The sequence below is a fragment of the Miscanthus floridulus genome, chromosome 2, assembly GCF_019320115.1.
Source record: "Miscanthus floridulus cultivar M001 chromosome 2, ASM1932011v1, whole genome shotgun sequence".
NCBI lineage: Eukaryota > Viridiplantae > Streptophyta > Magnoliopsida > Poales > Poaceae > Miscanthus > Miscanthus floridulus.
This window is the reverse complement of record NC_089581.1, coordinates 122,640,774-122,667,901: the sequence shown is the minus strand read 5'-3', so window position 1 is coordinate 122,667,901 and position 27,128 is coordinate 122,640,774. Positions and strand designations below refer to the sequence as shown.

The window sequence follows — 27,128 nt, the reverse complement described above, 5'->3', positions numbered from 1 at the left end:
AGCCCATATAATGCCTTAGACAACCTATAAATATGATTAGGATATCTAGGGTCTTCAAACCTAGGAGGTTGATCAACATAGACTAGTTTATTAATAAAGCCATTTAAAAATGCACTTTTCACATCTATTTGATATAGTTTCATTTCATGATGTGATGCATATGCAAGGAGGATACGGATGGCTTCTAGTCTTGCAACCGGTGCAAAGATCTCTCCAAAATCTAAACCTTCAACTTGAGAGAATCCCTTTGTAACTAGTCTTGCCTTGTTCCTCACAATAACGCCTTGATCATCTTGCTTGTTGCGGAACACCCACTTTGTTCCAATGACTCTTGCACCTTTTGGCTACTCTTCAAGAGTCCAAACTTTATTGCGGGTGAAGTTGTTCAACTCTTCATGCATGGCATTTATCCAATCCGGATCTTGAAGAGCTTCTTCTACCTTGGTAGGCTCATAGCAAGAGACAAAAGAGTGATGAGCAATAAATGAAGCAAGTTTTTGTGAGTGAGTCATTACACCCTTTGATGGACTCCCTATGATGAGATCTTGTGGATGATCTTATAGTAGAGGTGTATTTCTTCTATTGACCACTTGAGGAGGAGGTTGTGGAGCATCAATATCTTGTGCTTGTACCACCATTTGCTCATGGGAGACATGAGTATCTTCATTTTTTACTCTCCTATCTTTATCATAATCTTGTAGCACACTTGATGAAGAAGGTGGATCAATTACTTGTACATCATCTTCATCATCTTTAGGCTTGATGTCTCCAACCGAAGTGTTCTTCATAGCCTCCCTCAATGGTTCATCACCTACATCATCAAGATTCTCATGTGCTCCTTAGGAGCCGTTAGATTTATCAAATTCCACATTATATGTTTCTTCAACCAAGCCAGTGGCATGATTAAATACTCTATATGCTTTAGACTTTGATGAGTAACCAACAAGAAAACCAATATCACAACGTCTTTGAAACTTCTCTAGGTGTTGTGGCTTCTTGTAGATGTAGCATTTGCAACCAAACACCCTAAAGAAAGGGACGTCTGGCTTTTTTCCATTGAGCAACTCATAAGGTGTCTTGCCAAGGAACTTTTGAAGGAATAGGCGGTTAGATGCATAGCATGCGGTGTTGATAGCTTTCGCCCATAGAGCTTCGGGGGTGTTGTACTCATCTAGCATTGTTCTTACAAGAGTGATCAATGTCTAGTTCTTTCTCTCAACTATACCATTTTGTTGAGGAGTATATGTTGCGGAGACCTCATGCTTGATCCCAACTTCATCACAATAGGTTTCTATGTTTGTGTTGTCAAATTCTTTCCCATTGTCACTTCTAATCTTCTTGAGCTTCACTTCAAATTCATTTTGTGCTATCTTGGCAAACTTCTTGAAGCAAGATGCAACTTCAGATTTGTTATGAAGGAAGAATACTCATGTGTATCTTGAATAGTCATCAACAATCACAAGATAATAAAGATTTTCTCCCAAACTCTTATATGTTGTTGGTCCAAATAAATCCATGTGAAGGAGTTCTAGCACTCTTGTGGTTGACATGAAAGCTTTTGTTGGATGAGTATTTGCAACTTGCTTGCCGGCTTGATATGCACTACAAAGTTTGTCCTTTTCAAACTTTACATCCTTTAACCCTCTCACCAAATCATTCTTCATTAGCTTCTTGAGTGAGCTCATCCCAACTTGAGCAAGTTTTCTATGCCATAGCCACCCAAGTATTGTTTTGGGAAATAGACATGTCTTCAAGTTAGCATCTTCGGAGGTGAAATCCACTAAATATAGGTTGTTGTATCTAAATCCTTTGAATATCACTTGATCATCATCCTTCTTAGATACAACAACTTCCTTCTTGGTGAACAACTATTAGAAGCCAAGATCACACAATTGTCCAACGGATAGCAAGTTAAAACTCAATGAAGCAATATATAGCACATTTGAGATAGAATGATCATTTAATATTGCCATTTTATCCAATCCTTTAACCTTGCCCTTTGAATTATCTCCAAATATGATTCTTTCTTGTCCATTTACTTCTTTATCTAGAGAGGTGAACATACGAGGATCATTGATCATATATTGTGTGCAACCACTATTAATAACCCAATGACTTCCACCGGTCTTGTAGTTCACCTATACACAAGAGATCAAGCTTTAGGAACCCAAACTTATTGAGGCCCTTCACCTTCTCAACAAGTGACTTTGCAACCTAAATTTTCTTAGCCCTATTCTTGTTGGGAGGTCCTAAGAACATGACTTTCATTTTTCCACTAGAATCCTTTCTAAGCATGTAGTGAGCATTGAAGGCAAAAGGTCTAGCATGCTTGGGCAAGGGTTATGGTGGTGGAGTTTGGCACTCATGGGCAAAGTGACCTTCTTGTCCACACTCAAAACATCTCTTTGGCTTTGGCTTTGACTTGTGTTGTTGTTGAGCTTGAGCCTTCTTCTCTTGGTTTACCAAATACCCAATGCCACTTCTATCTATCTTCATGATGGTGTTCATAAGTAGCTCACTTTGTAGATGCTTGCCTCTTGTGAACTTGCTCAATCTAATCTTAAGATGCACTTTCTCCAATTTGAGCTTCTTGTTTTCTTCCTTGAGAGCATTATTGTTTTTCTCTTCTTTGAGCTTCTCATTCTCAAGGATCAAATCACCATCATGATCAAGAGTTTTTTAGCACAATATTGTTATGGATTTTGATTTCTTCAAGATCTTTCTTGAGCTTTTCATTATCATTCTTGACCTTGACAAACTCATCATAATCATCGGCCTCAACCACTTGCTTGCCCTTGCTACTAGAACTTTGCTCAATGCTCTCAATGATCAAATCATCACATGATGTAGCTATATCAATCTTAACAACATCGTTAGTAGCATCATGTGGCTCGTTGGATAAGAATTCTTGAGCAATAACAAGATTATCATGATTGATCTTTAGAGTTGTATATTTTTCTTTTAGCTTGTTATGACTAGTGATGAGCTCATTGTGTATCCTCTTAAGTTTATCATGTCTATCTTTAAGCTCTTTCTTAGAAGATTTGAGCTCCTTAAGTTTGGATGATATAACATCATTTGCTTCTCTAAGCTCAATACTAGCCTTTTCCGCCATATCATATTTTGCTAAAAGTGAATCATTCTTAGCTTCTACCTTTTCATTCTTAGCTCTAGTCTTTATAATGATCTTAGTGTATTGTTTTAGCAATCTAGCAAGATCATCATAAGAAGGTGATTTATATTCATCATCATCACTATCGCTATCATCATTACTAGCATGTTCATCACCACTACTATCATCATCATTTGATATATTGTGTTCACCCTTGGCCATAAGGCATAGGTGTGTAGAGCTTGATGGCGGTGGTGGCGGTGAAGATGATGAAGAGTCAATAACAATGGTGGCCACCTTCTCATTGTCACTATCATCATCGAATGACCCACTAGATGAATTAATGTCCGTGAGCCAATCACTGATGATGTATGCCTTTCCACTCTTCTTCTTCTTGTGGAAGTCCTTCTTCTTGCCATCTCTCTTCTTGTATGGCTTGTTTTTCTTCTTCTCATCTTCTTCTTCATTACTTGAGTCATCTTTCTTGCCCTTATACTTGTTCTTGAACTTGTCTTTCTTGGGCTTGGTGCATTGATGTGCTAGATGACCAAGTTCTCCACAATTGTAGCAATCCATCTCGGAGATTGGCTTCCTTCTAGAGCTAGTGAAGAACTTCTTTTTCTTGTCATCGAACTTGATGCCACTCTTGTTGAGCTTCTTTATCATCTTGGCGGTTTTTCTCACCATGAGAGCACGACTTGCATCATCAACTTCATCATCACTTGAGCTCTCATACTTAAGTCTTGCTTTGCCCTTCTTTTGGCTAGCTTTGAATGCTAAGTCCTTGTCTTTCTTCTTGGTAGAGGATGAGCCATCTTGTGGCGTAATGTGCATATACATCTCATGAGCATTAATCTTTTCCAAAATTTGTGTCGGTGTAGCAGTGGAAAGATCACCTTGATGAAGCACGGTCACAATATGCCCATATTTGTCAATAGGGAGGACACTCAAAATCTTTCTTTCAACATCGGATGGTTGCATTTGAGTGAGTCCAAGCCCATTGACTTCCTCTACAAGAACATTCAAACATGAGTACATCTCATTTGCATATTCTTTAGGAAGCATCTCAAAAGAGTTAAGCTTTTTCATGATAAGATGATAGTGTTCCTCACGCTCACTCTTTGTTCCCTCATGGAGCGCACAAACGTCCAACCATAGTGTATGGGCGTCTTTGTGGTTCCTCACTTGGTTAAACACATATTTGTAAAGGCCTCTAAAGATGGTGTTTCGAGCCTTTGCATTCCATTTCTCGTAATTTACCTCATCGCCTTGTAGGTTTATAGCATCCTGAGGTTTTGGAAAGCCTTGTGAGGCGGCTCTAAGTATTCCAACATCTAGAGCTTCTAAGTACGCCTCCATGCGAATTTTCCAATATGGAAAATCATCCCCCTCAAAGATAGGAGGAGGTCCATCCCCGTGAGACATCTTTCTCTAGGCGGTTAAGCCTAAATACGTGAGCACGAGGTTCTGATACCAATTGAAAGGATCAAGATGCCCAAGAGGGAGGGTGAATTAGGCTAATTCTAAATTTCTTTGCAATAATTAAATCCAATGGTTAGCCCAATTAACTCCTTGTGTCTAGAAAGTGTTTCCAATGTTCTACCACATAAAAAGTCATACAACCTAAGTTCCAATCCCACTCTAGCATGACAATTCTATAAATATAAAGACAAGTATTGAATTGCTCAAAGTAAATGCTCAAAGTAAAGAGAGGAGGAGGAACACAGCAATATTTTGCCGAGGTATCGGAGAGTCGCCACTCCCCACTAGTCCTCGCTGGAGCACCCACACAAGGGTGTAGCTCCCTCTTGATCTGTGCAAGGATCAAGTGCTCTCTATGGGTTGATTCTTTAACACTCTGTCGCGGTGAATCACCCACAACCGCTCACGACTTGAGTTGGGTCATCCACAAGCACCGCCGGATGATCATCAAGCTCCCAATCACTACCAAGCTGTCTAAGTGATGGCGATCACCAAGAGTAACAAGCACGGACTCTCACTTGACTACGACAAGCCTAATGAGAAGGGTGGATGCACACTTTGCTACTCTTGATCTCACTAATGAGGGCTCTCTTTGGGATTTTCAAATCTCAATCACCTCACTAGGACCTTGCTCTTCTTGGCACTCTCAAAGGTGTTTCTCAGCTATTAGAATAAGCAAAAGTACCCCTACACATGAATGGAGGAAGTATTTATAACATGGGCTGAAAAACAAACCGTTATGTGCCTCTGCGGGGTGACCGAACGCTTCGGTCATGTTGACCGGACGCGCCGGTTAGTTCACCCCGAATTTCAGTGATCAAATGGTGACCAGACGCTGGACAACGTCCAGTCAGCACTGACCGGATGTGTTCGGTCGTGATTTTCCCTCTCTAGAACCTTACTGGAGTCGACCGGACACTGGCCCTCAGCGTTCGGTCACTTCACCTCTCAGTATCTGGTCACTTCTAGACAACTTCACCTTGATCAAATGAACTGACCAAACTCTGTGCCAGTGTTTGGTCACACCGAAGCCAGCGTCCGATCAGTATTTGACCCTCCATTCACTTCCAATTTTCGATCATACGTGAATGAAGTTTGCTCCAATAGATCTAAGGGCTTTTTAGGAGCTACCTAGTGCTAGGTTTAGCAAAAGTGCACCACACCTAACCCACTAGACTCACCTAGGTCAAGCTACCCATCCATACCTCCCTTAATAGTACGACCAAAGAAAAAAGCAAAGTCCTAAACTACTCCAAGTGTCTCTTCAACACTAAATGATACTTAGAACTAGTCCATCCTTAACCTTGTCGTTCATCCTTTGAAAACTGAAACAATTTCCATCGTAGGGGCATGACCTCCATGATAGCCCAATCGATCTCCATTACCATAACCTAACTTAATTGCCTCTGCAAAACACACGTTAGTCATAGTAATCACGTATTGTCATTAATCACCGAAACCCAACTAGGGGCCTAGATGTTTTCAGGTAGATACATTTATGCATGTAGTTTTCATAAAATGCCTGTAACTTAAATGCACATCACACACACACACACACACACACACATATATATATATATATATATATATATATATATATTAAGTGATCATAAAATATGAGTTATACACCGGGGCTTGCCTTGGGCAGGCGACGGGTCAGTAAGGTCAGCACCAAAAGGCTCCGGGGCTCCCTCCTGCACGAGGATCTCCTCCTCATACTCCTCAATGACTTTGTCATACTACTGTTCATCGATGGGCATGAATTCTATTAGCTCGTGATCTATATGTATGAAAATGACGATGCAATCCTTAGTAATATAGCAACAACAACTCTTAAAATAAAAGTACATCTGTTTAACTACTAAGCTAGTGCTACCGACTAAGGTACTAAGTTATCTATTGTTATCAATAACAAGTATGAAGTATGGCATACATTATTATAGCAACTACCGATATTCTTACTCCTAATGCTGATTTACGCTATATATAATAAAGCAAGGATAATAGCTACTCTATTTATCAACCTACTCTAAGGCTACAAAATTTATAGCAAGTACATAATAATCTAGTGGGCCTACTGTAAAATTTTCATAGCTATAGCTATCACCAATTTACCACAAAAATTCCTACAATTATTAATCTACATAATACTGAGCTCTCTAGTTTGAATTTATGACCCCATCATTGTCATAGCTCACTATAATCTAACTGTACTAACAAGTAGATGGTGTTTTTGTAAACCTAACAAAATTAGTTTCATTATTTTTGGATAATTACATAATTTACTATAATTTATTAAAGTTCGGGTAGAAATTATATTAAATAAACGTTGGTAATTTACTAGAGAATTGAAAAACGAATTCATCGCGTGGCCCACGAGCGACGGCTCGGCCCACCCCGGCTTTCCACCCACGTGCATGCGCAGCAACCGGCACGGCCCACTCGGCGGCGCACGACACGGCCCATCTTAGGCGCCCCACAGCGGAGCCACGCGTGGCTGGCTCTTTAGCAAAAAAAGCCCCCGTTCTCTACCCTATTCGCAAAACCCACTTGAGAACTATTTCACTGAGTCACTGAGTTCGCATCTAGGACCCTACTTCTATTCGAATTCACATTTTACGAAGCCCATGGCCGGACTAACAGGGTCGCGGCCTCGCCGGCCCAAACGCCGGCGAGCACAGACCTCTCCGGCACACACCAGCACCCCCATGAGCTTCTACGTGCCACGCGCAACAGATTGAGGTAACAAACGCCAAGAATGGCGCACCACACAGGCGTGGCCACGTGTTGTGGCGAGGTCTAGCCGCGGTAGCCCGACGCCGGCGAAACCACCTAACCGTATGCCTCTACTGCTACTCGGTGACCATCTGCAGGCTAAGAGTAACCACTTTGAAGCCCTAATCGAATCCCTGCTGTGCCCAACCGAGCTGGCCACATGAGCGGCATCAAAGCCAGCTCGTTGACGGCCGCCCCTGTGCTCCAGCAAGCCTCGACCTAAATTGACTCACCCATCTATCCTAGGAGTAGGAGGGTCTTACCAGCAATGCATAGGACGCCTTGGATGCGGTCGTAGGGCATGGCAAGGCGACTGGCCACATACGCGGGGTCGCTCTGGTTCCTGATGAGAGCGGCGACGACATTCCTGGTGACCCGTGGCTCCACCGGCGGAACCACTACACGAGCGAGGTCACCAAGTCAAACACTACGTAATGCACAACCTAATTGAAACAATGAAGCACCACGCGACGCCCTAGCCGTGTGCCCGCTCCGGCGGCCATGGCAGACCGCCGCGAGGGAAACGCCCCGTCTCACCTCATTGTAGGCCAAACGAACGTCAGGACGACTCCGATCAAAAGCTAACTATCCGAGCTCGTAGTGTGCACGGTTAATTGGAAAATGGTGGAGTATGCGAGGCCAATTTGCAGGGGCGACGCCTACGGACTTATGGTGGCCGGCGACGGTAAAAATTCAACTCAACACCCCTCCCTTGTACCACCGCAATAGTGCCCGGTTAGGCACGAAGCTGTCCTTCCACTCGACCACCAGACGTGCTCGGTACACGGAAAGGGGGCCAGCACATTGGTTGGCTTTGGCGCGGCTCGACCGCCCGACGACCTTCCAGGCGATGTGACTGGAGCTTTTGACGTGGCCTCGTGCGCAAGCGTGAGAACAAGGCAAGCAGGGCAAGCCTACGCGCCCCGCACAGCCGGCGTCAATGGGAGCAATAGCTGTGCGGCAGCGCCGGACGACGCATAGTACGAGTGACGTGACGATGAGCAGCAGCTTTGGGCAGACGCGATGGGAAGGGGCAGAGCAGGCCGGCCTACCAAGCCCAGCGCGCGTGCGTGCCGTGTTCTAGAGCGTGGCAACAACATGCAGTGGACGACAGCGCGGGCCAAACACCGAGAGCCAGGTGGTGACTGCGCACAGGCGCTGGCCTTGCTTAACACGTGACCTGCACGCTTTTTAAAGCTATTCAAAAACTCAAACCCGACGATTCCAAAGTCAAACTAGTTATTCTACACTCAAGAGGGTACCTAGGGCTGTCGAACTAAGCCAAAGCATCACGCCACTTCTTAACCCGATCGCTCTACAAAAATTGCCGAACATGGCTTCGTCGACCCATTTATAGACTTACGTGAAATGACTAAACCTCCAACGGTTTCGCGTCGAATTCCATTTTCGAGCTACTTGATGTACTAGCTAGCGAACCTCGTCCTCGACCGCACGTATTTCATCGTCGCCTATGAAGTTCGGGCTACCAACTTTACTACGTTCCGTCGATGCGTTTCGTAGCATTTCCGTCCGATAAAAATTCATTTAGAACCCTAAGTGATAATACGTGACACGAAATATAACATTCGTTTCTTGTTTTAAATGAACGTTTCAAGTTCCGAATATCTATCTATACCCTATATTACACACATCTACACACAAGTTTAATGCTCATGCAGTGTTTTAACAAAACAGTAAAGTGTAACACCAAGGGTGTTACACGTACCCTTCGCTAATCACACTTTTATCAATCTTAAGACATATTGGCTTAATTTTTCAAAAGTGATATGGGTAGGCTATGCTTGTGTGCACATATTTATATAGGTAAGTGCATATATGTACTTGTGAGCATCTACTTCTTTATTATTCCATATAATTTGGTTTCGATAGTATTATTATGATATGTATTGTCTGTTGTGTAGAGTGTTGGATTTTTTCTATGTTATGAGATGATGTAAGTTTAGTTTTTTTATGCAAGTTGTAGCAGTGTCCCCTTCCATTCAATGTTATGAGATGCTGTAAGTTGTAGCTTTATCTCCTTTCATCTTATGTTTTCTTTTTCGCAATTGCTTCTTTCTACACGCGCGTACGGAGACATTCGGTGTGCACGCACTAGAAGCCAAACAAAATTGCACACGGACTCACATGCTGTCTCCGTTGCTGGAGAAGAAGAAGAAGCCCGCAACGTTAGGGTTTGGGGTTTCGGGGATTTCCATGCTCTCCAAGCTTAGAAGAAAGCTTATGGGGAGGACGCTTGACCAACGACGGTAGTGGCGGTGGTCGAGACGGCGGTGGAGGGCAGGGCGGTGGGGGCACCGCTCGCTGGGCAGTGGGAGAGAGGCCGGTTGGACGGTGTCGGCGGCGGCAGACGTCCATCGGAGAAGAAGGGGAGAAGCTTGGGATTAGCATAGCGGTGGCGGAGGCGGCGGCACGTTGCCGGAGCATGGGAGGTGGTGGAGGCAGGGTTCGCTCACGCCGGATCTGGAGGCAAAGCTTAGGTTAGGATTGGCCATGGTCGAGGGCAGCGCGAAGGCAACATGGACGTTGCCGGAGTCAGACGGGGTGAGAAGGCTGCGGGGGAGCGCATGAGGAAGGAGGAGGTGTCTGCGTAGGGGGAGGAGGAGGCGTGCTGATGGAGTCGTGGGCGCCTACGCACGTGGGACATAGTAGAGTTCTTTCTTTCTTTTTATTAACATCATGACAAATATCCTCAGCCTCTCAAAAACAAGCTCTACATTTAATATTTACAACGATGTATAGCTCCATGGTCACTTGGTTAGTCCCTTGGTCTTGCCTTGAGGCTCCAACAAGAATTGATTGCCTACCACTTCTTCTACTAAGTGCTTACCAAGCGGTATATATAGCAATTTCCTAGAGTATAACCATTGTTGATATATTTATAGTTTAAAATACATGATGGGTTATGGAATTAAATGAACTTTAGCCTCTAACTTGTTGTGCTTTGGTCTATACTTTTGGACCTACATCACTTTTTTTTTTGCCCCGATGCTCTATTCCACGAGATTTGCACGCCTACAATCTCTTTTTGTCGTTTTATGCGCTTCTTTGGAGTATTAATTCTGCAAAACCTTGACCGATATATTTGTAAACATAATACGTTACGCTTGTCTCCTTTCTCTTCCCGCGCTTTACTACACATCCATGCAAAAATAGTAAAACGAAATCTTTCACTGTCTTCTACGCACATTGCAAGTTAACACGTCTACAAAGAAAGAACATCCACATTGTCACTATATCATCAAACACAATATTATCATTATCATATATAACATATAAACGTCTAACCTAAAACACCTCATAGTAGATATATACCAAGAACTTAAACCTATTATTTTTCTAGCAGAAATAGACACAAAGTAACTAATGCTTTTTGAAGCCATCTCCACACATATTGCGCTAACATATACAAAACCGTACACATGTTTTTTATTCGGAAAAAGCTGGTAGAATTGTGAAAAACAGGGTGTGTTCTCACACAGAATTGCAACAAAAACCGAAACACACAGCCAAAGCATAAACCGTATTAATCCCCCTCTTTTTTCCAGTCCTCCGCCACGCTTCCTTCCCCCTCCCCCTCGCCGAGCAAACATCCGGCCCTCGTCGTCGCTGCCGACCTCGCCCGCGCCGCCGCCGAGTTGGGGCCGATAAATAAAGGGGAGGTTAACGCGCTACCCGTCGCGACCTCGGGTAGCGCGCGACTGCTCTCCTCATCGTCTTCGCCGCCGCCCTCGTGCGCCCCTCCTACGCCGCCCCGAGGCCGTCCTCCCCTAATCGCAGGGACGCCCCCGCCACTCGCGCCGCGACGCCCCCGCTCACCGCTCTACTCCCGCCCGCAACTCCGGCGCCGACCTCGCCCCCCCCCGCCGCACCTCGGTCCACCGCCGTGTCACGGACACGGCTCCCCGGAAACCCCAGCCTTTGCCTGCGACGAGCATCTGTCAGGTATGCCCGCCCCTCCCTTCCCTTCCCGCCGCACGAAACCGACCACCCCAAACCCTAATATAAGCATTTTTTAATCGGATCTGACCCAATTGCGTTGTTATACATGTATTGTACCTAACAATGTTTTTGCTAAAATTATCGGGTGTACACACCCATGCCCTATACCAGCTCCACAGTGTCAGGGGAGATGGAGGACACCTTGGCTAGTATAAGGAAGAAATTGAAGAAGCGGAAGAAAGGCAAGGATAGTAATGACTTTGGTTCAGTGGCTGAATGTGGACCTGAGGTTCTGACATTGGTTCAACAGGAAGATGTACAGGGTGTTGTTGATATAGGTGATGGTGTTGCTGATGAGAAGAGCAATTTAGATGTCTTGAAACTGGAGGGGAGTGATGTTTCTGGGAATTGTGCTCAGGGTTTGGATGATTTAGGGTTGAAAGACTCCTTGTCAGTGCTGTTTACGAGATCTGGTCGGAAGTCATGGCAGGTCTCAGAGGAGGCAGAAATCATGGAAGTTTCTTGTTCGCATGATGAGGATGGTCTTAACAAGGGATCTGGTTTGGCCCCAGACACAGCTTCCAAGGGCACTAAAAGGAGAAGGCGGCGCACAAAGGAAGAGATGAAGAATGCTTGTGTACAGGATCGGAAAGCCTCATTGCCTCGGAAGGCAAAGGCAAAGGCAAATGGTAGCAAGTCTACTAGACACTTTAAGGTTGGTGCTGGTCCTGGGCAAGCTTTGGGAGGATTGTCTTCTGTTTCTCCTGAACTGGAAAAGTCTGTTGGGGAAGAGAATGCTGCAGATGATGGATTATTTCACCGATCATCAGCTGAAGAGCTTCTACGAGATGTGGAGGCCAGCAAAGCACTAAAGGATGGATCAATAAACTCTTTCAATGGGGTCACTGATCACTTTGAAATCTCAGCTTGGGCAAGCAATCACCCTGGGCTGGAATCTTATTCAGGAAATCTTGATGAAAAAACATCTTGCACAGCAGCAAATACAACCAATGTTGGTGTTTCTGATGCACACATATGTTCCCAAACGCTAGGGAAGGAAAGCAGCGACGATGTTGATTGTTCTCAAGGCAAGTCACCAACATCAACCATAAAAAGGAAAACTGGTCTAAAACCAAAACAGGTGCCTGGGAAATCTGTTCGACGAAAAGAGGGAGTGTTATCTGTTGAAGCTGATAATAAACCAACTGAGACAACAGAAATTATTGAAGCAAATACTACTATGGTTATTGAGGAAAATTTGGATCAGCTGCCTGTTATGGGGCCCAAGGATTCTTGTTCTTCACATGACATTGTTGGAAATAATCCTATGTGTCTAGGTGCAGACATGGCAGCACAACCTGTGAAAGATGTGGATATAGTTGATGTGGCAGCACCATTGGATTATGAAGTCAAGGAGAATGCATCAAAGGTGAAACTGAAACGTGTTACGCGATGTTCCAAAAAACGCAAACATGGTGACATGGCATATGAGGGTGATGTTGACTGGGAAACTCTAATGCAAGATCAGGGGCTGTTCTCAAATCCCTCAGCAGTTTTTCCAGATCAGTCAATAAAAACAAAAGATAAAATTAAAACTTCAGAAGTTTATGAGGGTGGAGGTGATACTGGTGTTGCTGCAGTACGTGCTGGCCTAAAGGCAAAGACTATTACACCGATTGAGAAGATAAAGTTCAAGGAAGTTTTGAAGCGCAAGGGTGGCTTTCAGGAGTACCTAGAGTGCAGGTAGGTTAATGTTTCCTTCTTACCATATTAATATCAAATTTCTGTGCTTGGTGGCATTAACCCTGCATCATGATTTTCCTATATCTGTTTCTTTTTGTATTCCAGGAACATGATACTAAGTCGCTGGAGCAAGGATGTTAAACATTTATTGGATCTTGCAGACTGTGGTGTTTCAGATGTTCCTTTGAAAGATGAGTTGCCGCATCAAGCACTTACTCGTGATGTGTTTTTATTCTTAGACCAATATGTAAGTTGAGTTGCCGTTAATCTTCATTATTTTCCAAAATTGCCTTACCAAATTAAGCCATCAACTTCCACCTACCATTAGCTGCAGCTATTGCACCTCTTTGATGACTTTCTGAAAATCATTGAGCATATGTTTCGCTTTTACGTGCAACCAGCTTATAGAGCTTATAGATGTCCAATTTACTACTAACCTTATTACCTTGTTAAAGATTTTCTTTTAGTTACTATGTTTTGCTGAATTAGAAAAGCGCCTGAATGATTGCACCCTATATGTCATCAATTTTCAGGGCTACATAAATGCTGGAATTGCATCAGATAAGGTGGCAAAGGGGCACGATGACACTCCGTATGAGGTTGTTGAAGTACCCAAGCTAAATGAATCACCTCAAATGGAATCAGTGAGCATTCAAAATAGCATTGTCTCTGTATCACAAAAGAATGAGGATTTTGAGTGTGGAACAAGCATTGAATGCTGCAGAACTGTAAGTGTTAAAAACACTGAATGTGCTTTGGTAGAAGCATCAAATGAAAAGAATTGTCCCACTGTTCACTGTGGTGCCCTGGAGTTGCTACCTCACTTGAAGTCTGAAGAACATCTGACGGAAAAAAATAATCTAGACATCTCAACTGAAGTTAGAAATGCATCACTGCCATCCAGCAATTTGGATATCCAATGTACGTTATATCTGGATAGTTCTGTTGGAAAAGCTGAAGTCCCTCATCAACAAGAAGCACGTGAAATTGAAAATAGTGGAAACAACTGTCGAAGTGACAGGGTTGAGTTTGCTGTGCATGGCAAAAGAATAATAATTGTGGGAGCGGGCCCTGCTGGTTTAACTGCTGCTCGCCATTTGCAACGTCAAGGTTTTTCGGTCACTGTTCTTGAGGCACGAGAAAGGATTGGTGGCCGTGTTTATACAGATCGCACATCACTTTCGGTTCCTGTAGATTTGGGTGCTAGCATTATTACAGGGGTGGAGGCTGATATAGCTACTGAAAGACAGGCTGATCCATCCTCTTTGATTTGTTCTCAGCTTGGTCTTGAACTTACTACGTTGAATAGTGCTTGCCCTCTGTATGATGTAGTAACTGGTGACAAGGTTCCCTATTCTTTGGATGAAGATTTAGAAGCTGAATACAATGGCCTTCTTGAAGAGCTGGCGCTGCTTTTTGCGCAAAATGGTGACAGTGCAATTGGTTTATCCCTGGAGGATGGACTGGAGTATGCTCTTAGGAAGCATCGTGCAACTCAACCTATGGATTCTGTGGAGCAGGATGGCCACTTGAGATTTATGACAAATTCTGGAGCTGTAGACATTTCCGTAAGTGCTTCAACAGGAAAGGAGATAGATCATTGTGGAAAGAATGATAAGATAGATGTCCTCAGCCCTCTTGAGAGAAGGCTTATGAACTGGCACTTTGCACATTTAGAGTATGGTTGTGCTGCAACGCTGAAATCTCTATCCCTTCCATACTGGAACCAGGATGATGTATATGGAGGATTCGGAGGTGCTCATTGCATGATCAAAGGTGGCTATGACACTGTTCTACGGAATCTTGCTAAAAGACTTGATATTAGGTTAAACCATGTTGTAACTGAAGTACTGTATGGACCTGAGGAGTTAGGTGCTAGCCGTAAGGATGGGAAATATGTCAAGGTTTCCACTTCAACTGGAAGTGAATTTACTGGAGATGCTGTGTTAATAACTGTTCCTCTTGGTTGCTTGAAAGCAGAGACAATCAAATTTTCACCTTCCTTGCCAGACTGGAAAGTATCTTCTATAAACCGGCTTGGGTTTGGTGTTCTAAACAAGATAGTATTGGAGTTCCCTGAGGTATTTTGGGATGATAATGTGGATTACTTTGGTGCAACTGCAGAAGAAACAGATTTAAGAGGACAGTGCTTTATGTTTTGGAATCTCAGAAAGACAGTTGGGGCTCCAGTTCTGATAGCTCTACTTGTTGGGAAGGCTGCTATAGATGGACAAAGCATCAGTTCTGGCGATCATGTTAACAATGCTATGGTGGTTCTCCGAAAGCTTTTTAGGAATGCTTCTGTACCAGATCCAGTTGCATCCGTTGTGACAAATTGGGGACTTGATCCCTTTAGTAGAGGTGCTTACTCTTATGTTGCAGTTGGAGCATCAGGGCGAGATTATGATATTCTTGGAAGGCCAGTTGAAAATTGCTTATTCTTTGCGGGTGAAGCAACATGCAAAGAGCATCCAGATACTGTTGGTGGTGCAATTTTGAGTGGTTTGCGAGAAGCTGTTCGCATCATTGACTTACTGAACACTGGCAATGACTACATTGCTGAGGTAGAAGCGCTACAGACTTACCAAATGCAGTCAGACAGTGAAAGAAATGAAGTCAGGGACATGTCAAATAGACTTGAAGCATGTGAACTTTCTACTGCTCTAAGTAAGAACTCATCTGATGCAATGTATCCAATTGTTAGCAAGGAATCTTTGCTGCAAGAAATGTTCTTCAGTGCAAAGACAACATCAGGGCGCCTACATTTGGCTAAGGAGTTATTGAAGCTTCCTACGGATGTTCTTAAATCATTTGCTGGGTCTAAAGAAGGACTAAATACGCTAAACTCTTGGATACTTGTAAGTTGATTAATAAGTTGTTTCTTTAAGCATTACATGACACTGGTACTTTTCCTATATTGAAGTTCTTCATGTTTGCATTTTGATTTTGGCAGGATTCACTTGGGAAAAATGCTACTCAACTACTGCGGCACTGTGTGCGTTTGCTTGTGCTTGTTTCCACTGATCTGGTAGCTGTACGTTTATCAGGTCTGCGCAAAGCTCATTGTCTCCATGTCCCTTTAAATGGCGTTAGGGAATGTCTCTCGACATAAACAGATTTGCATGTTCCTCCCTTCCAGCCTTATCTTTGGAAGGGTACAAAACCATAGGTTATCACATTCTTATTAGGAATCTAATTTACCTTACCAATTATCAAACCCCTTCCTAAAAAAAAAGGGCAGACCCAGTGCCAGAGGCTCCCACATGAGTGGGGTCTGGGGAAGGGAAAAACCGAGGCAAGCCTTCCCCCCCGCAAAATCTGCGGAGAGGCTGCTTCGAACCCGTGACTCAGTGAGACAGCTCTCACCACTGCACCAGGCCTGCCCTTCAGCAAACCCCTTCCTATTGTACTTTTTATGTATTTGTTTATTCACTAGTTCGATCAAAGGAGAACAAATAAACAAATATCTGACATTACTGAGAGAAGAGTATCTAAGTGCACTACTACATTGATCTATGTTTGTTATAACTAGTGTGTCCCGTGGATGTTTGTATAAGTTATTAGCCATTGTAGCCTGGCGACAAACCTGATTCTTCTTTTTTCAACTTCATGCAGGAATTGGGAAGACTGTAAAGGAAAAGGTTTGTGTGCACACAGGCCGAGATATTCGTGCTATAGCTCGGCAGTTGGTCAGTGTGTGGATTGAAGTTTTTCGTAGAGAAAAGGATAGAAATGGTGGACTCAAATTGCTGCGTCAAATACCATCAATTGAATTGAATAAGACCAAGAGTAAGGATCTGCAATCAGGAAAGCCTGCCTTACGTGTGCCAAATGAAACTTTGGACAATAATAAAGTAGTTTCCCAGCGCCAGCGTACAAGATTTGCAAGTAGTCGGTCACCACCAAAGACAAACAAGAAGTATGAGAGCAAGGAAATGAAATTGGAAACTGTGACAGCTGCTATGTCCAATGGCAAGTTGCTTTCCCAAAAGCAACCACATGGTATTGAATCTAAGGTGGAGTGTGGCAATCCTATGTCCGAGGAAGAAGCTGCTGCATTCGCTGCTGCCGAGGCTGCTCGAGTTGCTGCCATAGCAGCTGCACAGGTCTGTGACTAAAATTTTCTTTTGATTAAGATTTGTCCAACCAATCAGGTTTTAATATTGACCATTGACCATCCTTATCGTCTCTGATAAGAACATTATCCATAAAAAGCTGAGAAAGATTGTTATCTGCCTCTCTATATTAGAGCAGTTTCATTACCTGACACCACAGAGTTGGCTCTTTATATTATCACAATTTCATTACCTGCCACTGCGGACATAGAAATTTATGCTAGTTTAGTCGTTATTAAGAAGGTGGTCCTAGCTCAGTTGGTTGAGGGTATGCCCAATTTCAATTCCTCATCGAGGTGAATTTGTGTGCCTATTTTCTTAATATACAAAGCCAACATTGTTCCTCGTAGGTTGCTTTAGTTTTTTTAAGCGTTATTTATCTGTTTCAAAATTCAGGGCGTGTATTTTTTGCTAGACTTGTTGCATACTACATGGTGTGTTATTGTGTACTGTGTAGCTCTGAATGCAAAACTACAGAGGCATTTTCATTTTTTTCCTTATTTATAATAATCTGTTCCCCTTCTTTCTGTTCATTTATCACCAAGCGAAGCACTTCTCTCCAGTATTTTTAAAAGGAACTAGTTTGGTCATTTCCATGTTATTTTCTTGAATTTATAATCTCCTTATCTTGTGCATGTTTTTGGGACATACCTTGCATGCAACTATTAGAGCAAGTATATTTATCACTGTTGATCGAATATATCACTAAAAATGGAAATTTAAAAATTAAACATGGAAATCGGAGGTTTAGAAAATTCAAACTTGTAAGCAGTTTGATCTGACTAGTTTATCGTTTAGATTCAGTAACTGAGATAATCAATAGAAATTAGACAAACTTTGAGGTGGCCAATGGCCAGTTATGGTACATAAGGCTTGAATTAGAATTAGAGTTGCATATACAAATATTCTAGTTTGTGGTGTTGGTCCAGAATAATGAACATGTTCTACAAAAGAAAAGGAAAGCCGTCTAACTCATGACTCCTGTCTGTTTTTAGGCATATGCATCTGTAGAGGCAGAGATAAGTGTGCCTCGTGAGCTTCCAGAGATACCATCGTTCGAATCTTTTGTGATTCGTGATCACCATTTGGACGAATCCAATACAAGAAAAAGAGCATTGAAGGATAATTTTGGGAGACTTGAGTGCATATCAGAAAATGATTCCAAGAATGTCAAAGCTAAGGATTTGCCTGACAACACTAACTGCGCTGATGCTGACAGCTTGAAAATGTCTCGTGATAATTGTATTCAGCAGAACCACTCAAATGAGACAGCTTGCCTAGCAAACACTGATACTGGTGTTGTATACGGTCAGTTTACGAGGGCATGGGTGGATACTGATACAATCTGCATTGATGGTGTCAAGGATCCTCTAGCCATTGAGAGGTGGCAGGCACAGGCAATGGAAGCTGATAAAGAATTCTACAGTCGGATACGCATACCTGATGAAGATGATTCAAGTAGTCAGAAGCAGACATGCCGTAGTTCTGCCTCACAGGGTGCCGATAGCAAACCTGCATCTGAGCGGCAATCAAGAGGTGTGGAGCATATAAAACAGGGTCTCGTGAATTTTATAGCCTCGCTGCTGATGCCATTATATAGAGGAAAAAAGATCGACCGAGAGGGGTACAAATCAATCATGCGCAAATCTGTTAACAAGGTATTATACCATGTAGATATGTTTTAAAAATGTCTCTTGATTTTTGGGTTGACAACTTGAAAACTTAGTTTGGTAGTGGTAGTTGGTTCATACTTTAAAAGTGTTCATTTTCCACATAATGCTGCATGTGTTGCTCTATTCTCTTTTAGTGTTATTTCCATCATTGTTCTGGGATCTATTGAGCATTGTTGCCTCGTGAATTTAGGTGATGATCAGTAATAATACTGACAGTAGTCTCTGTTTTCTCTGGCCTCAACAGATCATTGATACATGCTCAGAAGGAGAGAAATCGATGACTACTCTTGAGTTTCTTGATGCTAAAAGGAAAATTAAGGTACAGCAGTGTTCACTTACCAAAGTTTTATAGTTCTATCCAGACCCTTGCTAATACTGCGTAGCTCTGTATCAATGATGAGCATTATTCTGTTGACTTCTGCCTTATGGCTTGGGCTTCTGGCCACAGGAGGAGCCATTCTGCACCGTGATAATGTCTTCTGATAATTCTTTTACATTAATTGGGACAATGTTATGTGTTTTAACTCATGGTGTTTACCATCCATGCAGATTGAATCCTTTGTGAACAAAATGGTTGACAAGCATTTGCATGTTGTTAGCAAGTCTGCCAAACCTTAAGATTCACATGTGTAGTGAGGTGTTTTGTGCAAAGGAATCTACTCTCTTTTAAAACACCAAGCTATCAATCAGTGATTGTTGATCCAAGTGAACTAAAACCTCACTTCAGAAGCCAGCGTGGCTCATCAGTGTCGCCGCAAGATCAGCAAGGGCACCTATTACCCAAGACTATAAGCGTGGTCCAGAAGAGCATTGACCAGATCAACACCATGTAATTCTGTACTTAGATAGGCATAATTTCCATCATCGTAATTATAGGTCAGTCAAAGGTTTAGACCTCTGTGCACTCGACAAGCATGTTGTGCATGCAGTAAGCTTGGATGCCAAGTTAAGTTTCTGTGGCTTGATGAAGTGGCATATGAAGATCCTGGATTCAGCGTGGTCTCATATGCAGTGAGGGCTTTTGCGCCTTTCATGGCGATAGTTGAGTCTAGCCTAGCGGATTAATCCTGTTCGTTGTTCAGAGTTAACTTCACCAAAGTAGATCCTCTTCTCTCTTTGTTGTACAGTTTTGCAGTTTCTAACAAGCGTTTAACTTATAGAAAGGCTGCAGTTTGGCAGAGATTTGCAGCCCTTGTATATCCTTGGTTGCTTATAATGAGCCCCCTTGATGATTCTCGAATGCTAAGTGATTGCCCCATAAAAAGATGTTTTGCCCCGAAGTTCCCCAGTTGATTTGCGTCTCTCCATATGTTATAATTGTATGATATGATTGATTTTCATTCGACTCTCCCAGCTGATTGAAGTTTTTCCAGAATCTTCGCATGGAGTCAAGGGAGACAGAAGTCTGTCTATTCAGTACACACTGCCGTTTTGTTTTACTTTTTGACCTTCCAGTATATTTCATGTTTTCTTTTATATACAAAGGCATCATGTTTCTATTCTTTTTGTATCATGTATCTGGAGCTCTGACGGTAACTTTACTTTCTCCTCTTGGATGTGCTTCAGATGTGCAAGTTCAGGATGTTTACTACTCCCTTCGTTTCAAATTATAAGATGTTTTGGTCTTTCTATAAGCATTGTTTTTACTATGCATCTAGACACTGTATATCTAAGTGCGTAGCAAAAGCTATGAATCTAGAAAAGGCAAAACGTCTTATAGTTTGGAATGGAGGGCGCAGTACCATGCATCAGGTTTCAGTAACTACATGACATGTTTGTTTCTCTAATATGTTTTGGATGTTTTCCCAAGCTAAGTATTGCTCTTTGTTTTTTCTTGAGACCCTGTAAAGCTCTTTGTTTTCTTTCTTTCTTTCTTTCTTTCTTTCTTGAGACCCGGTAAAGCTCTTTGTTTTTTTCTTCTGGAGACCAGGTAAAGCTCTTTGTTCCCAGGGTGTATCTGATACTAATTCCTATTGAAGTTCTTGTCTAAAATTTTTGGTCCCACAAGATTCGGTAGCATAATCTTCCAGAGCTGGTATCTAAGTTTTTTGCCCAGTGATTTCTTTTGACTTAGTTAATTACTCGGCACAGCTTTCTCTTGATGTATTATTTTTTATTACTGTGCCTTCTCACGTGTATCTTGTGTGCTTTAATGTTGCAGCAGTTTCCTATGCTCTCCCTGCTGGACAAGGGTTAATGGGCCAGTAGGAAACGCCTTAAGGGCTTAATTTCAATATGCTCCATAGAAAATCCGAGTCCAGGACTACAGGTATTGTGTTTCAATCTCCAGATCTAATCTGAACCATTTTATTAAATAGCTTCTGTAACTGATATCATTTACTTATCATTGCTTTTCTGAATTCTTGTGCAGGACAGACGTGTACTGAGGTAGCTGCTGCAAGTGTCATGAACGGCAGGCGTGCTACAGAGTTGCTTACTTGTTCTTATGCAGGCAGGAAATCTAGATGGTGCATAAGGCCACTGTCCAGGGCTTGTGGTCCGTCACTTGCCTTGGCTGGGTGGGGGGTGGGCACGGGAGGATTGATGGAACACCTATGGAGAGCACTTGTATTGAATGAGCAGGCTTAAGCTCACTGTAGCACATTATGAAATCTTACATGTCTGCCCTGCATGAGCCATTCATTTCAGTCAACTCTTGCTACACTGATTACCCAGTAAATTACTTGCTGTCGCGAGTTGTTTGGTTTGCCTCGTTCTGTTGTACAGGCAGGCTTGGGCAGCTGTAATAAATCTGCACAAGTACAGCAAGCTGTGGCCCGAGGTGGGGGACTGTATCTGCGTCTTTTATCTTTAATACGTCCTCCTGTGGTACTCCTAGGCTCTTATGATCTCTATATACCAGGTAAAGATCAGGAAAGCCGAGTGAACAGTTGATGGGAAGGAGTTGGACAGTGCGCAGGTATATTGATTTTGCTATGCTGTGAGAACGCATGTATAGTTATTTTTGGAGCATGTTGGGGCCATTCATAATTTCGTTGCATCATTTATGGAAACCATTGAGGCGACGATGAATTTCTTAGAACAATATGCTCACAGGGTACAGCAAGGTATGGTGTGGCACTGAATCTCTGCAGGTTGACGCGGAGACTTTATACTATCTCAGAGGCCAGATCTGAGGCGGACCGACCACTCGTAGCCACTGCATGGGATGATGGGAATAAAGTGGTTCCTTGGATCGTCTGTATTGATTGGGTTCTTTCGTAGGATTAGTACTGAGATGGAAGCATCGAGCATGCAAGACGTCAAAAACTCCTCTTCAGTCCTGGTACGTAGCGTGCGTGATTCTTAATCCTGCGTTTTCATATATGATTCATTTTTCATTGTATATTATTATATATTTTTATATCTTTCAGGAGTTCACGTGTAGCAATGCAGTAATAAGAACAAAAAAGGGGAGGAATAGACCAAAAAGCGGAGAAGAAAAGGTACAAGCTCCACAAATCGGATCATGTCGCTTTCTGTTCAGGAATTACAACTGAAACAACTAACCATTTATATCATAATTACACACAGGCCAGGCCAGGCAAGAATTTTTCTCGGCCTTCAATATGAAAACCTGAGAACGAGTCGAAAAAACAATGAACAAAAAAAAGGTAAATGTAATTAAGTACTCTTCACATTTCTCTCGAGCCCGTCTGCCCTTACACTTCCTTCCTGCAGCCTCCATTAGGAAACTCTCGTTGTTGCTTGTTGGCAGCCATCATCTTCTTCTACGAAGACCCATCCTTTTGTTAACCTGATTATGAGGTTTGTGGTGTTCTTAACACTCCTTTTTGTGGCTTCTTCACCATCCTATAAATTACCCGGCCAGCAATCTCACCGTTTCCTGTCCCATATCTCCTCCAGCTCCCTGGCCAGGTCCTTCTGGCGTCCGACGACAATGGTGACGTGGTCCTTGCCGTCGATGACCTTGACCTGGGCGCGCGGGATCTTGCACTTGACTGCGTGGCTGCACTGCACGGGGAGGAGCTCGTCGTCGCTGCCGTGGTAGACGGTGACATTGCAGGTGAGCTGGTCCCTGACCACCTCGAGGCACCTGTCGATCTTGCCCGCGCTGCCGCAAATGATGTTATGGAGGGTGTGCCACGACGCGATGTGGGTGTGGCAGAAGAAGCCGTCCATGAGGTAGGTCCGCACCCTGCCCGTAGGATGGAGCACGACGAATGGTTGGTTGGTTAGCCAAAAATATATAACCGTGTCTCTCAAACAGTCAAACCAAACCCTGCTGTGCTTGATTTAGTTGCTAGCTGGAGCACCCCGCTGGCTACATCTGAATATACAGAGAGATGAACTGTATCCACTCCTTTTATGGCACCCTTAACCAAATCTTGCTGGAAGCGAGCGTATTGGACAATTAATGGCCATTTCGTTTTTTTTTCTTACGCTGCTAAATAACCTTACCTTTAGGCATTAATACGATGATGAACCCTTTTCGTGAAAAACAGTTATTGTTCGTATGTTGGTTTTGGCTCGGGCTTATCAGCCAATCAATAGTGTTTTTTTCTCACGACAAACAAGCATCAGCCGGGCTTATGAAACCAAACGTTGAATCACCGAAGAAATACAAACAATCTTAAACCATATTCATGGTCAGTGGGTGGCCATGCGGCCATGCCACACGGCACCGGCAGATGGCCCGCCGGCCCACCACTCCAACGGCTGACCGCGGTCAACTGGTTCCTATGCACCCTATTAACTGCCATTGATCACATCGACGCAGCGGCGCAGGCTGGCCCCCGCCGGCGCTCCTAAATGCTGCAGTGCGAAGAGAGTGGAGTACCCTGAGTGAGATCCTATTGATGTGATCTCCTCCTTTGCGACCTTGATTAGTCGTAATAAATTCCGTAGGTTTGTGCAGATCAAACAAAATCAATGGAAGATGGCCATGCGGCCGCATATCGTGAACCAGTACCCAAAACCTCTTGCAGGATGCAAAGAAAAATGCCGTTGAGCCGGTCGGTCGCTGACCTAATTTCACCTCACTGAATTGGATGCGTTTTGTAAAAAATTGCCTTGGATGATTCACGTACGTGACACGTACCTGTAGAGGGTGAAGACGCGGAAGGCGAGCTCCCAGAGGCGGTGGTGCTTGCAGAGCACGATGCTGACGGTGCGGCTGAGGTGCTCGTACCAGCACGCCACGGAGGCGCCGAACGCGATGGGCGGCCACACCCGCCGCGGCGCCACCGTCCGGAGCACGTACCGCGTGCCGACCTCCCCGCGCGGCACGGGAAAGTAGGGCGGCGCGACGAGCGTGAGGGACCTGACCGCGGCGGGGTGCTTGACGGCGAGCGCGAGCGCGAGGATGGAGCCCAGCGAGTGCGCCACGATGTGGAAGGACTTGATCCCGTGGCGCTCGATCACGGACCGCTCGATCATCTCCACGTGCTCCCGCAGCGTGTACAGCGAGTCCGCCGGCTTGGGGCTGCGGCCGAAACCCAGCAGGTCCACGGCGAACAGCCGACGCCGGGACCGCGCCGCGGGGCTCACGTGCGGGAGCACCGTCTCGGTCCAGAACCCCGACGACGAGACGAACCCGTGGATGAACAGCACGTCCTCCTCCGTCGACGCTGCGATCGAGGCATGGAGTGTGTGTGGGTTAATTAATGCTTAAATAATGGCGGGAGGGCGGGCGGGCGTACCTTGCGGCGGCGCCTCGACGTGGACGAAGAGGCGGTCCGTGTCCGCCGGGTTGCAGTTGGCGCAGTGGCAGTCGGACCACCGCGGCGACGGGTACGGCCTGTGCTTGCCGTCGCCGCCGCCGACCTTGCCCCGCAGCATCTGCACGATGGCGGAGTGCACGGTGACCCCCGGCACCGGCGCGCGCCGCGTGGAAGACCCCGACGCCGCGGCGCACTCGAGCACGGAGGGGCGCGTGTAGAGCGTGTCGGAGATGTCCTCGAGGTGCAGCCTGGTGGCGGACAGCATGCTGACCACCTTGGAGCCTCCCCGCTCCGACACGACGATCTTGCCCGTGGCCGCCGACGCCGGGGACGCCGACCGCGAGGAGCAGTAGCAGGGCCGCCACGCGCCCTCCACCACGTAGTCCGCCACCTTGTACACGACGCACAGCAGCACCTCCAGCGCGTCCAGCAGCAGGAACACCACGAAGCTCACGGCCTCGTTCGCCGCACGGCCGGCGGACGCCAATGCCGACCGCGCCGCCGCGGCGCCCATGTCCACGACGCCGGCCACGCCGAACGAGCACCGAGGCCCGCCGCCAGGAACCAAGGCTCTAGCAGCAACGCAGTGGTGGACTGGTGGTAAAGAAGGGAGGCAGGGGATGCAGCGAGCGGTGAATTGAAGGTGCTCTGGCATTAAAGCGCAGGGGTTGGTGGTCGTTGAACTGACACGGCCAACTGGTGCGCGCGGGGCTTGGGCTCTGGGCCTCTGGAGCAACCGAGTGGAGTAGTAGGCGCAGGCAGGCAGGCAGGCAGCCCAAGTAGGCTCAGCTCTGCGCCTGCACCTGTTGGAGAGGCCATGCAGTATGGGGCTGTTTGGATTGATGACTGCCAGGCAAGAAGCTGCCCAGGCATCGATCTCCACCCCTAGGCGTCCAAAATCGGACGCCTGGGGGAGCTCCCTGCGCCAGGCAACTTTGCCAGGGCAGTAACCAAACTAGCCCTATATCTGTTGGTGCCTGGCAGTAAAATAAAAGAAAATTTAAGGTGAAATCAGATACTAGTTTCACTTTGGGACCTTTCACTTTCACCCATTCGAGGTAGTACTACTCCTAACTTGCAGTTGAAATTCTTTATAGTACAGCACTCCTTTTTCTCCTTGAAATCGGAGGCCAGGTCCAAGGAAACAAAACAACGAGACAGCGAAAGCACAAGCGCAACATTTTTGTGAGCCAGCACATTGTTGTTGGCGTCGCCGTTGACGCTTGTGCGCCGTGATCGGCAGTCACGAGGCGTAGCAACAGCAGCATCTGCCTAGGTTCCCCATCGGACAGGACTCTTTCAAGGTTCAGTAGTTGGTGTTTTTTTGTGTGGCCACATGTTCTGAATTTCTGACGGTATTCACACGTACGCACGCTCCGATCCAGCCTTTTCGTCTGCTCCATCTAGTGCTCGGTGTCCCCAATGCCCCAGCTGCATGCAGGCTGCTTTCATCGCAGACAAGCTGGTGCGGCGGAGTGCACCACCGCGGCTAGGCCTCGGCGACAGAAACTCGCCGCGTGTGCATTTCTGTTTTCTCGGATATAGGGGGCTCCAAATACGGTTTTCAGGTACACGAGATCTCAACCATATTTCGGCAGCGTACATTTCCTGAGGCGAATTTTGTCAGCGTACATTGCCGAGCATTTGCAGCGTTCTACGTACGCACATGGCTGCGTAGTGTGTGCAGTGTAGTAAATCTATGGTGTGCCTGCTGGACTGGACCGGAGGATCTTGGTACGAGACCCTTGTAGCCTGGGCGTCTAGCACATTCCTGATTGCACTAGTCCGAAAAACACGTGGCGCTGTGCTGTGCTCCAAGAGCAGGGGAAAAAAAAGAAGCAGCTTCCGTGCGGACACGTACAAGTAAAGCCATTATGCACGTACAGGTTTACTGTAGAGTAAGTACTTCTGTGTTTGAGTAATTGAGCGAACTCTCCCGTCTCCACAATCTCAACATCCTTATGTACATGAGCTACTAGCTCACTGCCAGGAGTTAAAAGATGGGGGAACCTGAAACAACCAGATTGACCGGATGCAACGAGCTGAACCAGATTAGAGTACCAACCGGTACGGACTAAGGACACGGTGATCTTACGTGATTTTACACTTGTTTAGTAGGTGAGCTAAGGCGAGAGGAAAGCTGAGACGAGCGGCCCGTGTAGGTGAGCAGGAGCAGGAATCCAGAGGCCCTGGAACATTGTTTATTGGGGGGAGCTTCGTCGACTCTAAGCTCAGCTCGAATTCAGATCAAACTGTTTCTAGATTTAGGTTGCCATGCGGCGAAAGAAAGTTGGCGCAGGAGTCACCGGCTGAAAGAGATCGATGGCATTGGTGAGCTGACTGTCCGTGTGCGGTATTATACTGCACCGCGAAGATCTGTAGGTAATATAGATGGAAAAATTCGCGTGATTCGTGTGTCTGCGTGTCTTGCGTGCAAGGCAGCAGGAGTTTTTGTCATTTTCAATTTGGCAATTGACGAATTGCTGCCTGTGAGTGAGCAGCGTCTAGTCAACCAATGGCGGAAGACAAAATAAAATTAAGGTACGGCGAAGTCAGTAACGTCACCGGCAACTATAGATGACCG

At 45.1% G+C, this 27,128-nt stretch overlaps 2 protein-coding genes and 1 long non-coding RNA gene across 3 annotated transcripts; 2 read left to right on the top strand and 1 right to left on the bottom strand.

Moving 5' to 3' along the window:
* Window positions 1-10,917: 10,917 nt before the first annotated feature.
* Window positions 10,918-20,059, top strand: LOC136528916 (lysine-specific histone demethylase 1 homolog 3-like). Its single transcript, XM_066521920.1, has 9 exons — window positions 10,918-11,332; window positions 11,501-13,072; window positions 13,178-13,319; window positions 13,606-15,930; window positions 16,026-16,119; window positions 16,688-17,178; window positions 18,183-18,845; window positions 19,105-19,179; window positions 19,410-20,059. Exons 2-9 carry the CDS (start codon window positions 11,520-11,522, stop codon window positions 19,476-19,478), a joined length of 5,412 nt encoding a protein of 1,803 aa, XP_066378017.1. The 5' UTR covers window positions 10,918-11,332; window positions 11,501-11,519; the 3' UTR covers window positions 19,479-20,059.
* A 1,349-nt stretch (window positions 20,060-21,408) lies between these two features.
* LOC136539544 (uncharacterized) lies at window positions 21,409-22,865 on the top strand. The gene is made up of 7 exons (XR_010779714.1): window positions 21,409-21,642; window positions 21,724-21,780; window positions 21,918-22,146; window positions 22,235-22,306; window positions 22,395-22,474; window positions 22,542-22,628; window positions 22,728-22,865. It is a non-coding gene; the product is annotated as an uncharacterized lncRNA (long non-coding RNA).
* On the bottom strand, window positions 22,397-25,114 carry LOC136539543 (probable lysophospholipase BODYGUARD 3). Its single transcript, XM_066531508.1, has 3 exons — window positions 24,524-25,114; window positions 23,923-24,451; window positions 22,397-23,019 (listed from the first exon to the last, which is right to left on the bottom strand). Exons 1-3 carry the CDS (start codon window positions 25,056-25,058, stop codon window positions 22,698-22,700), a joined length of 1,386 nt encoding a protein of 461 aa, XP_066387605.1. The 5' UTR covers window positions 25,059-25,114; the 3' UTR covers window positions 22,397-22,697.
* Between the last annotated feature and the right edge of the window lie 2,014 nt (window positions 25,115-27,128).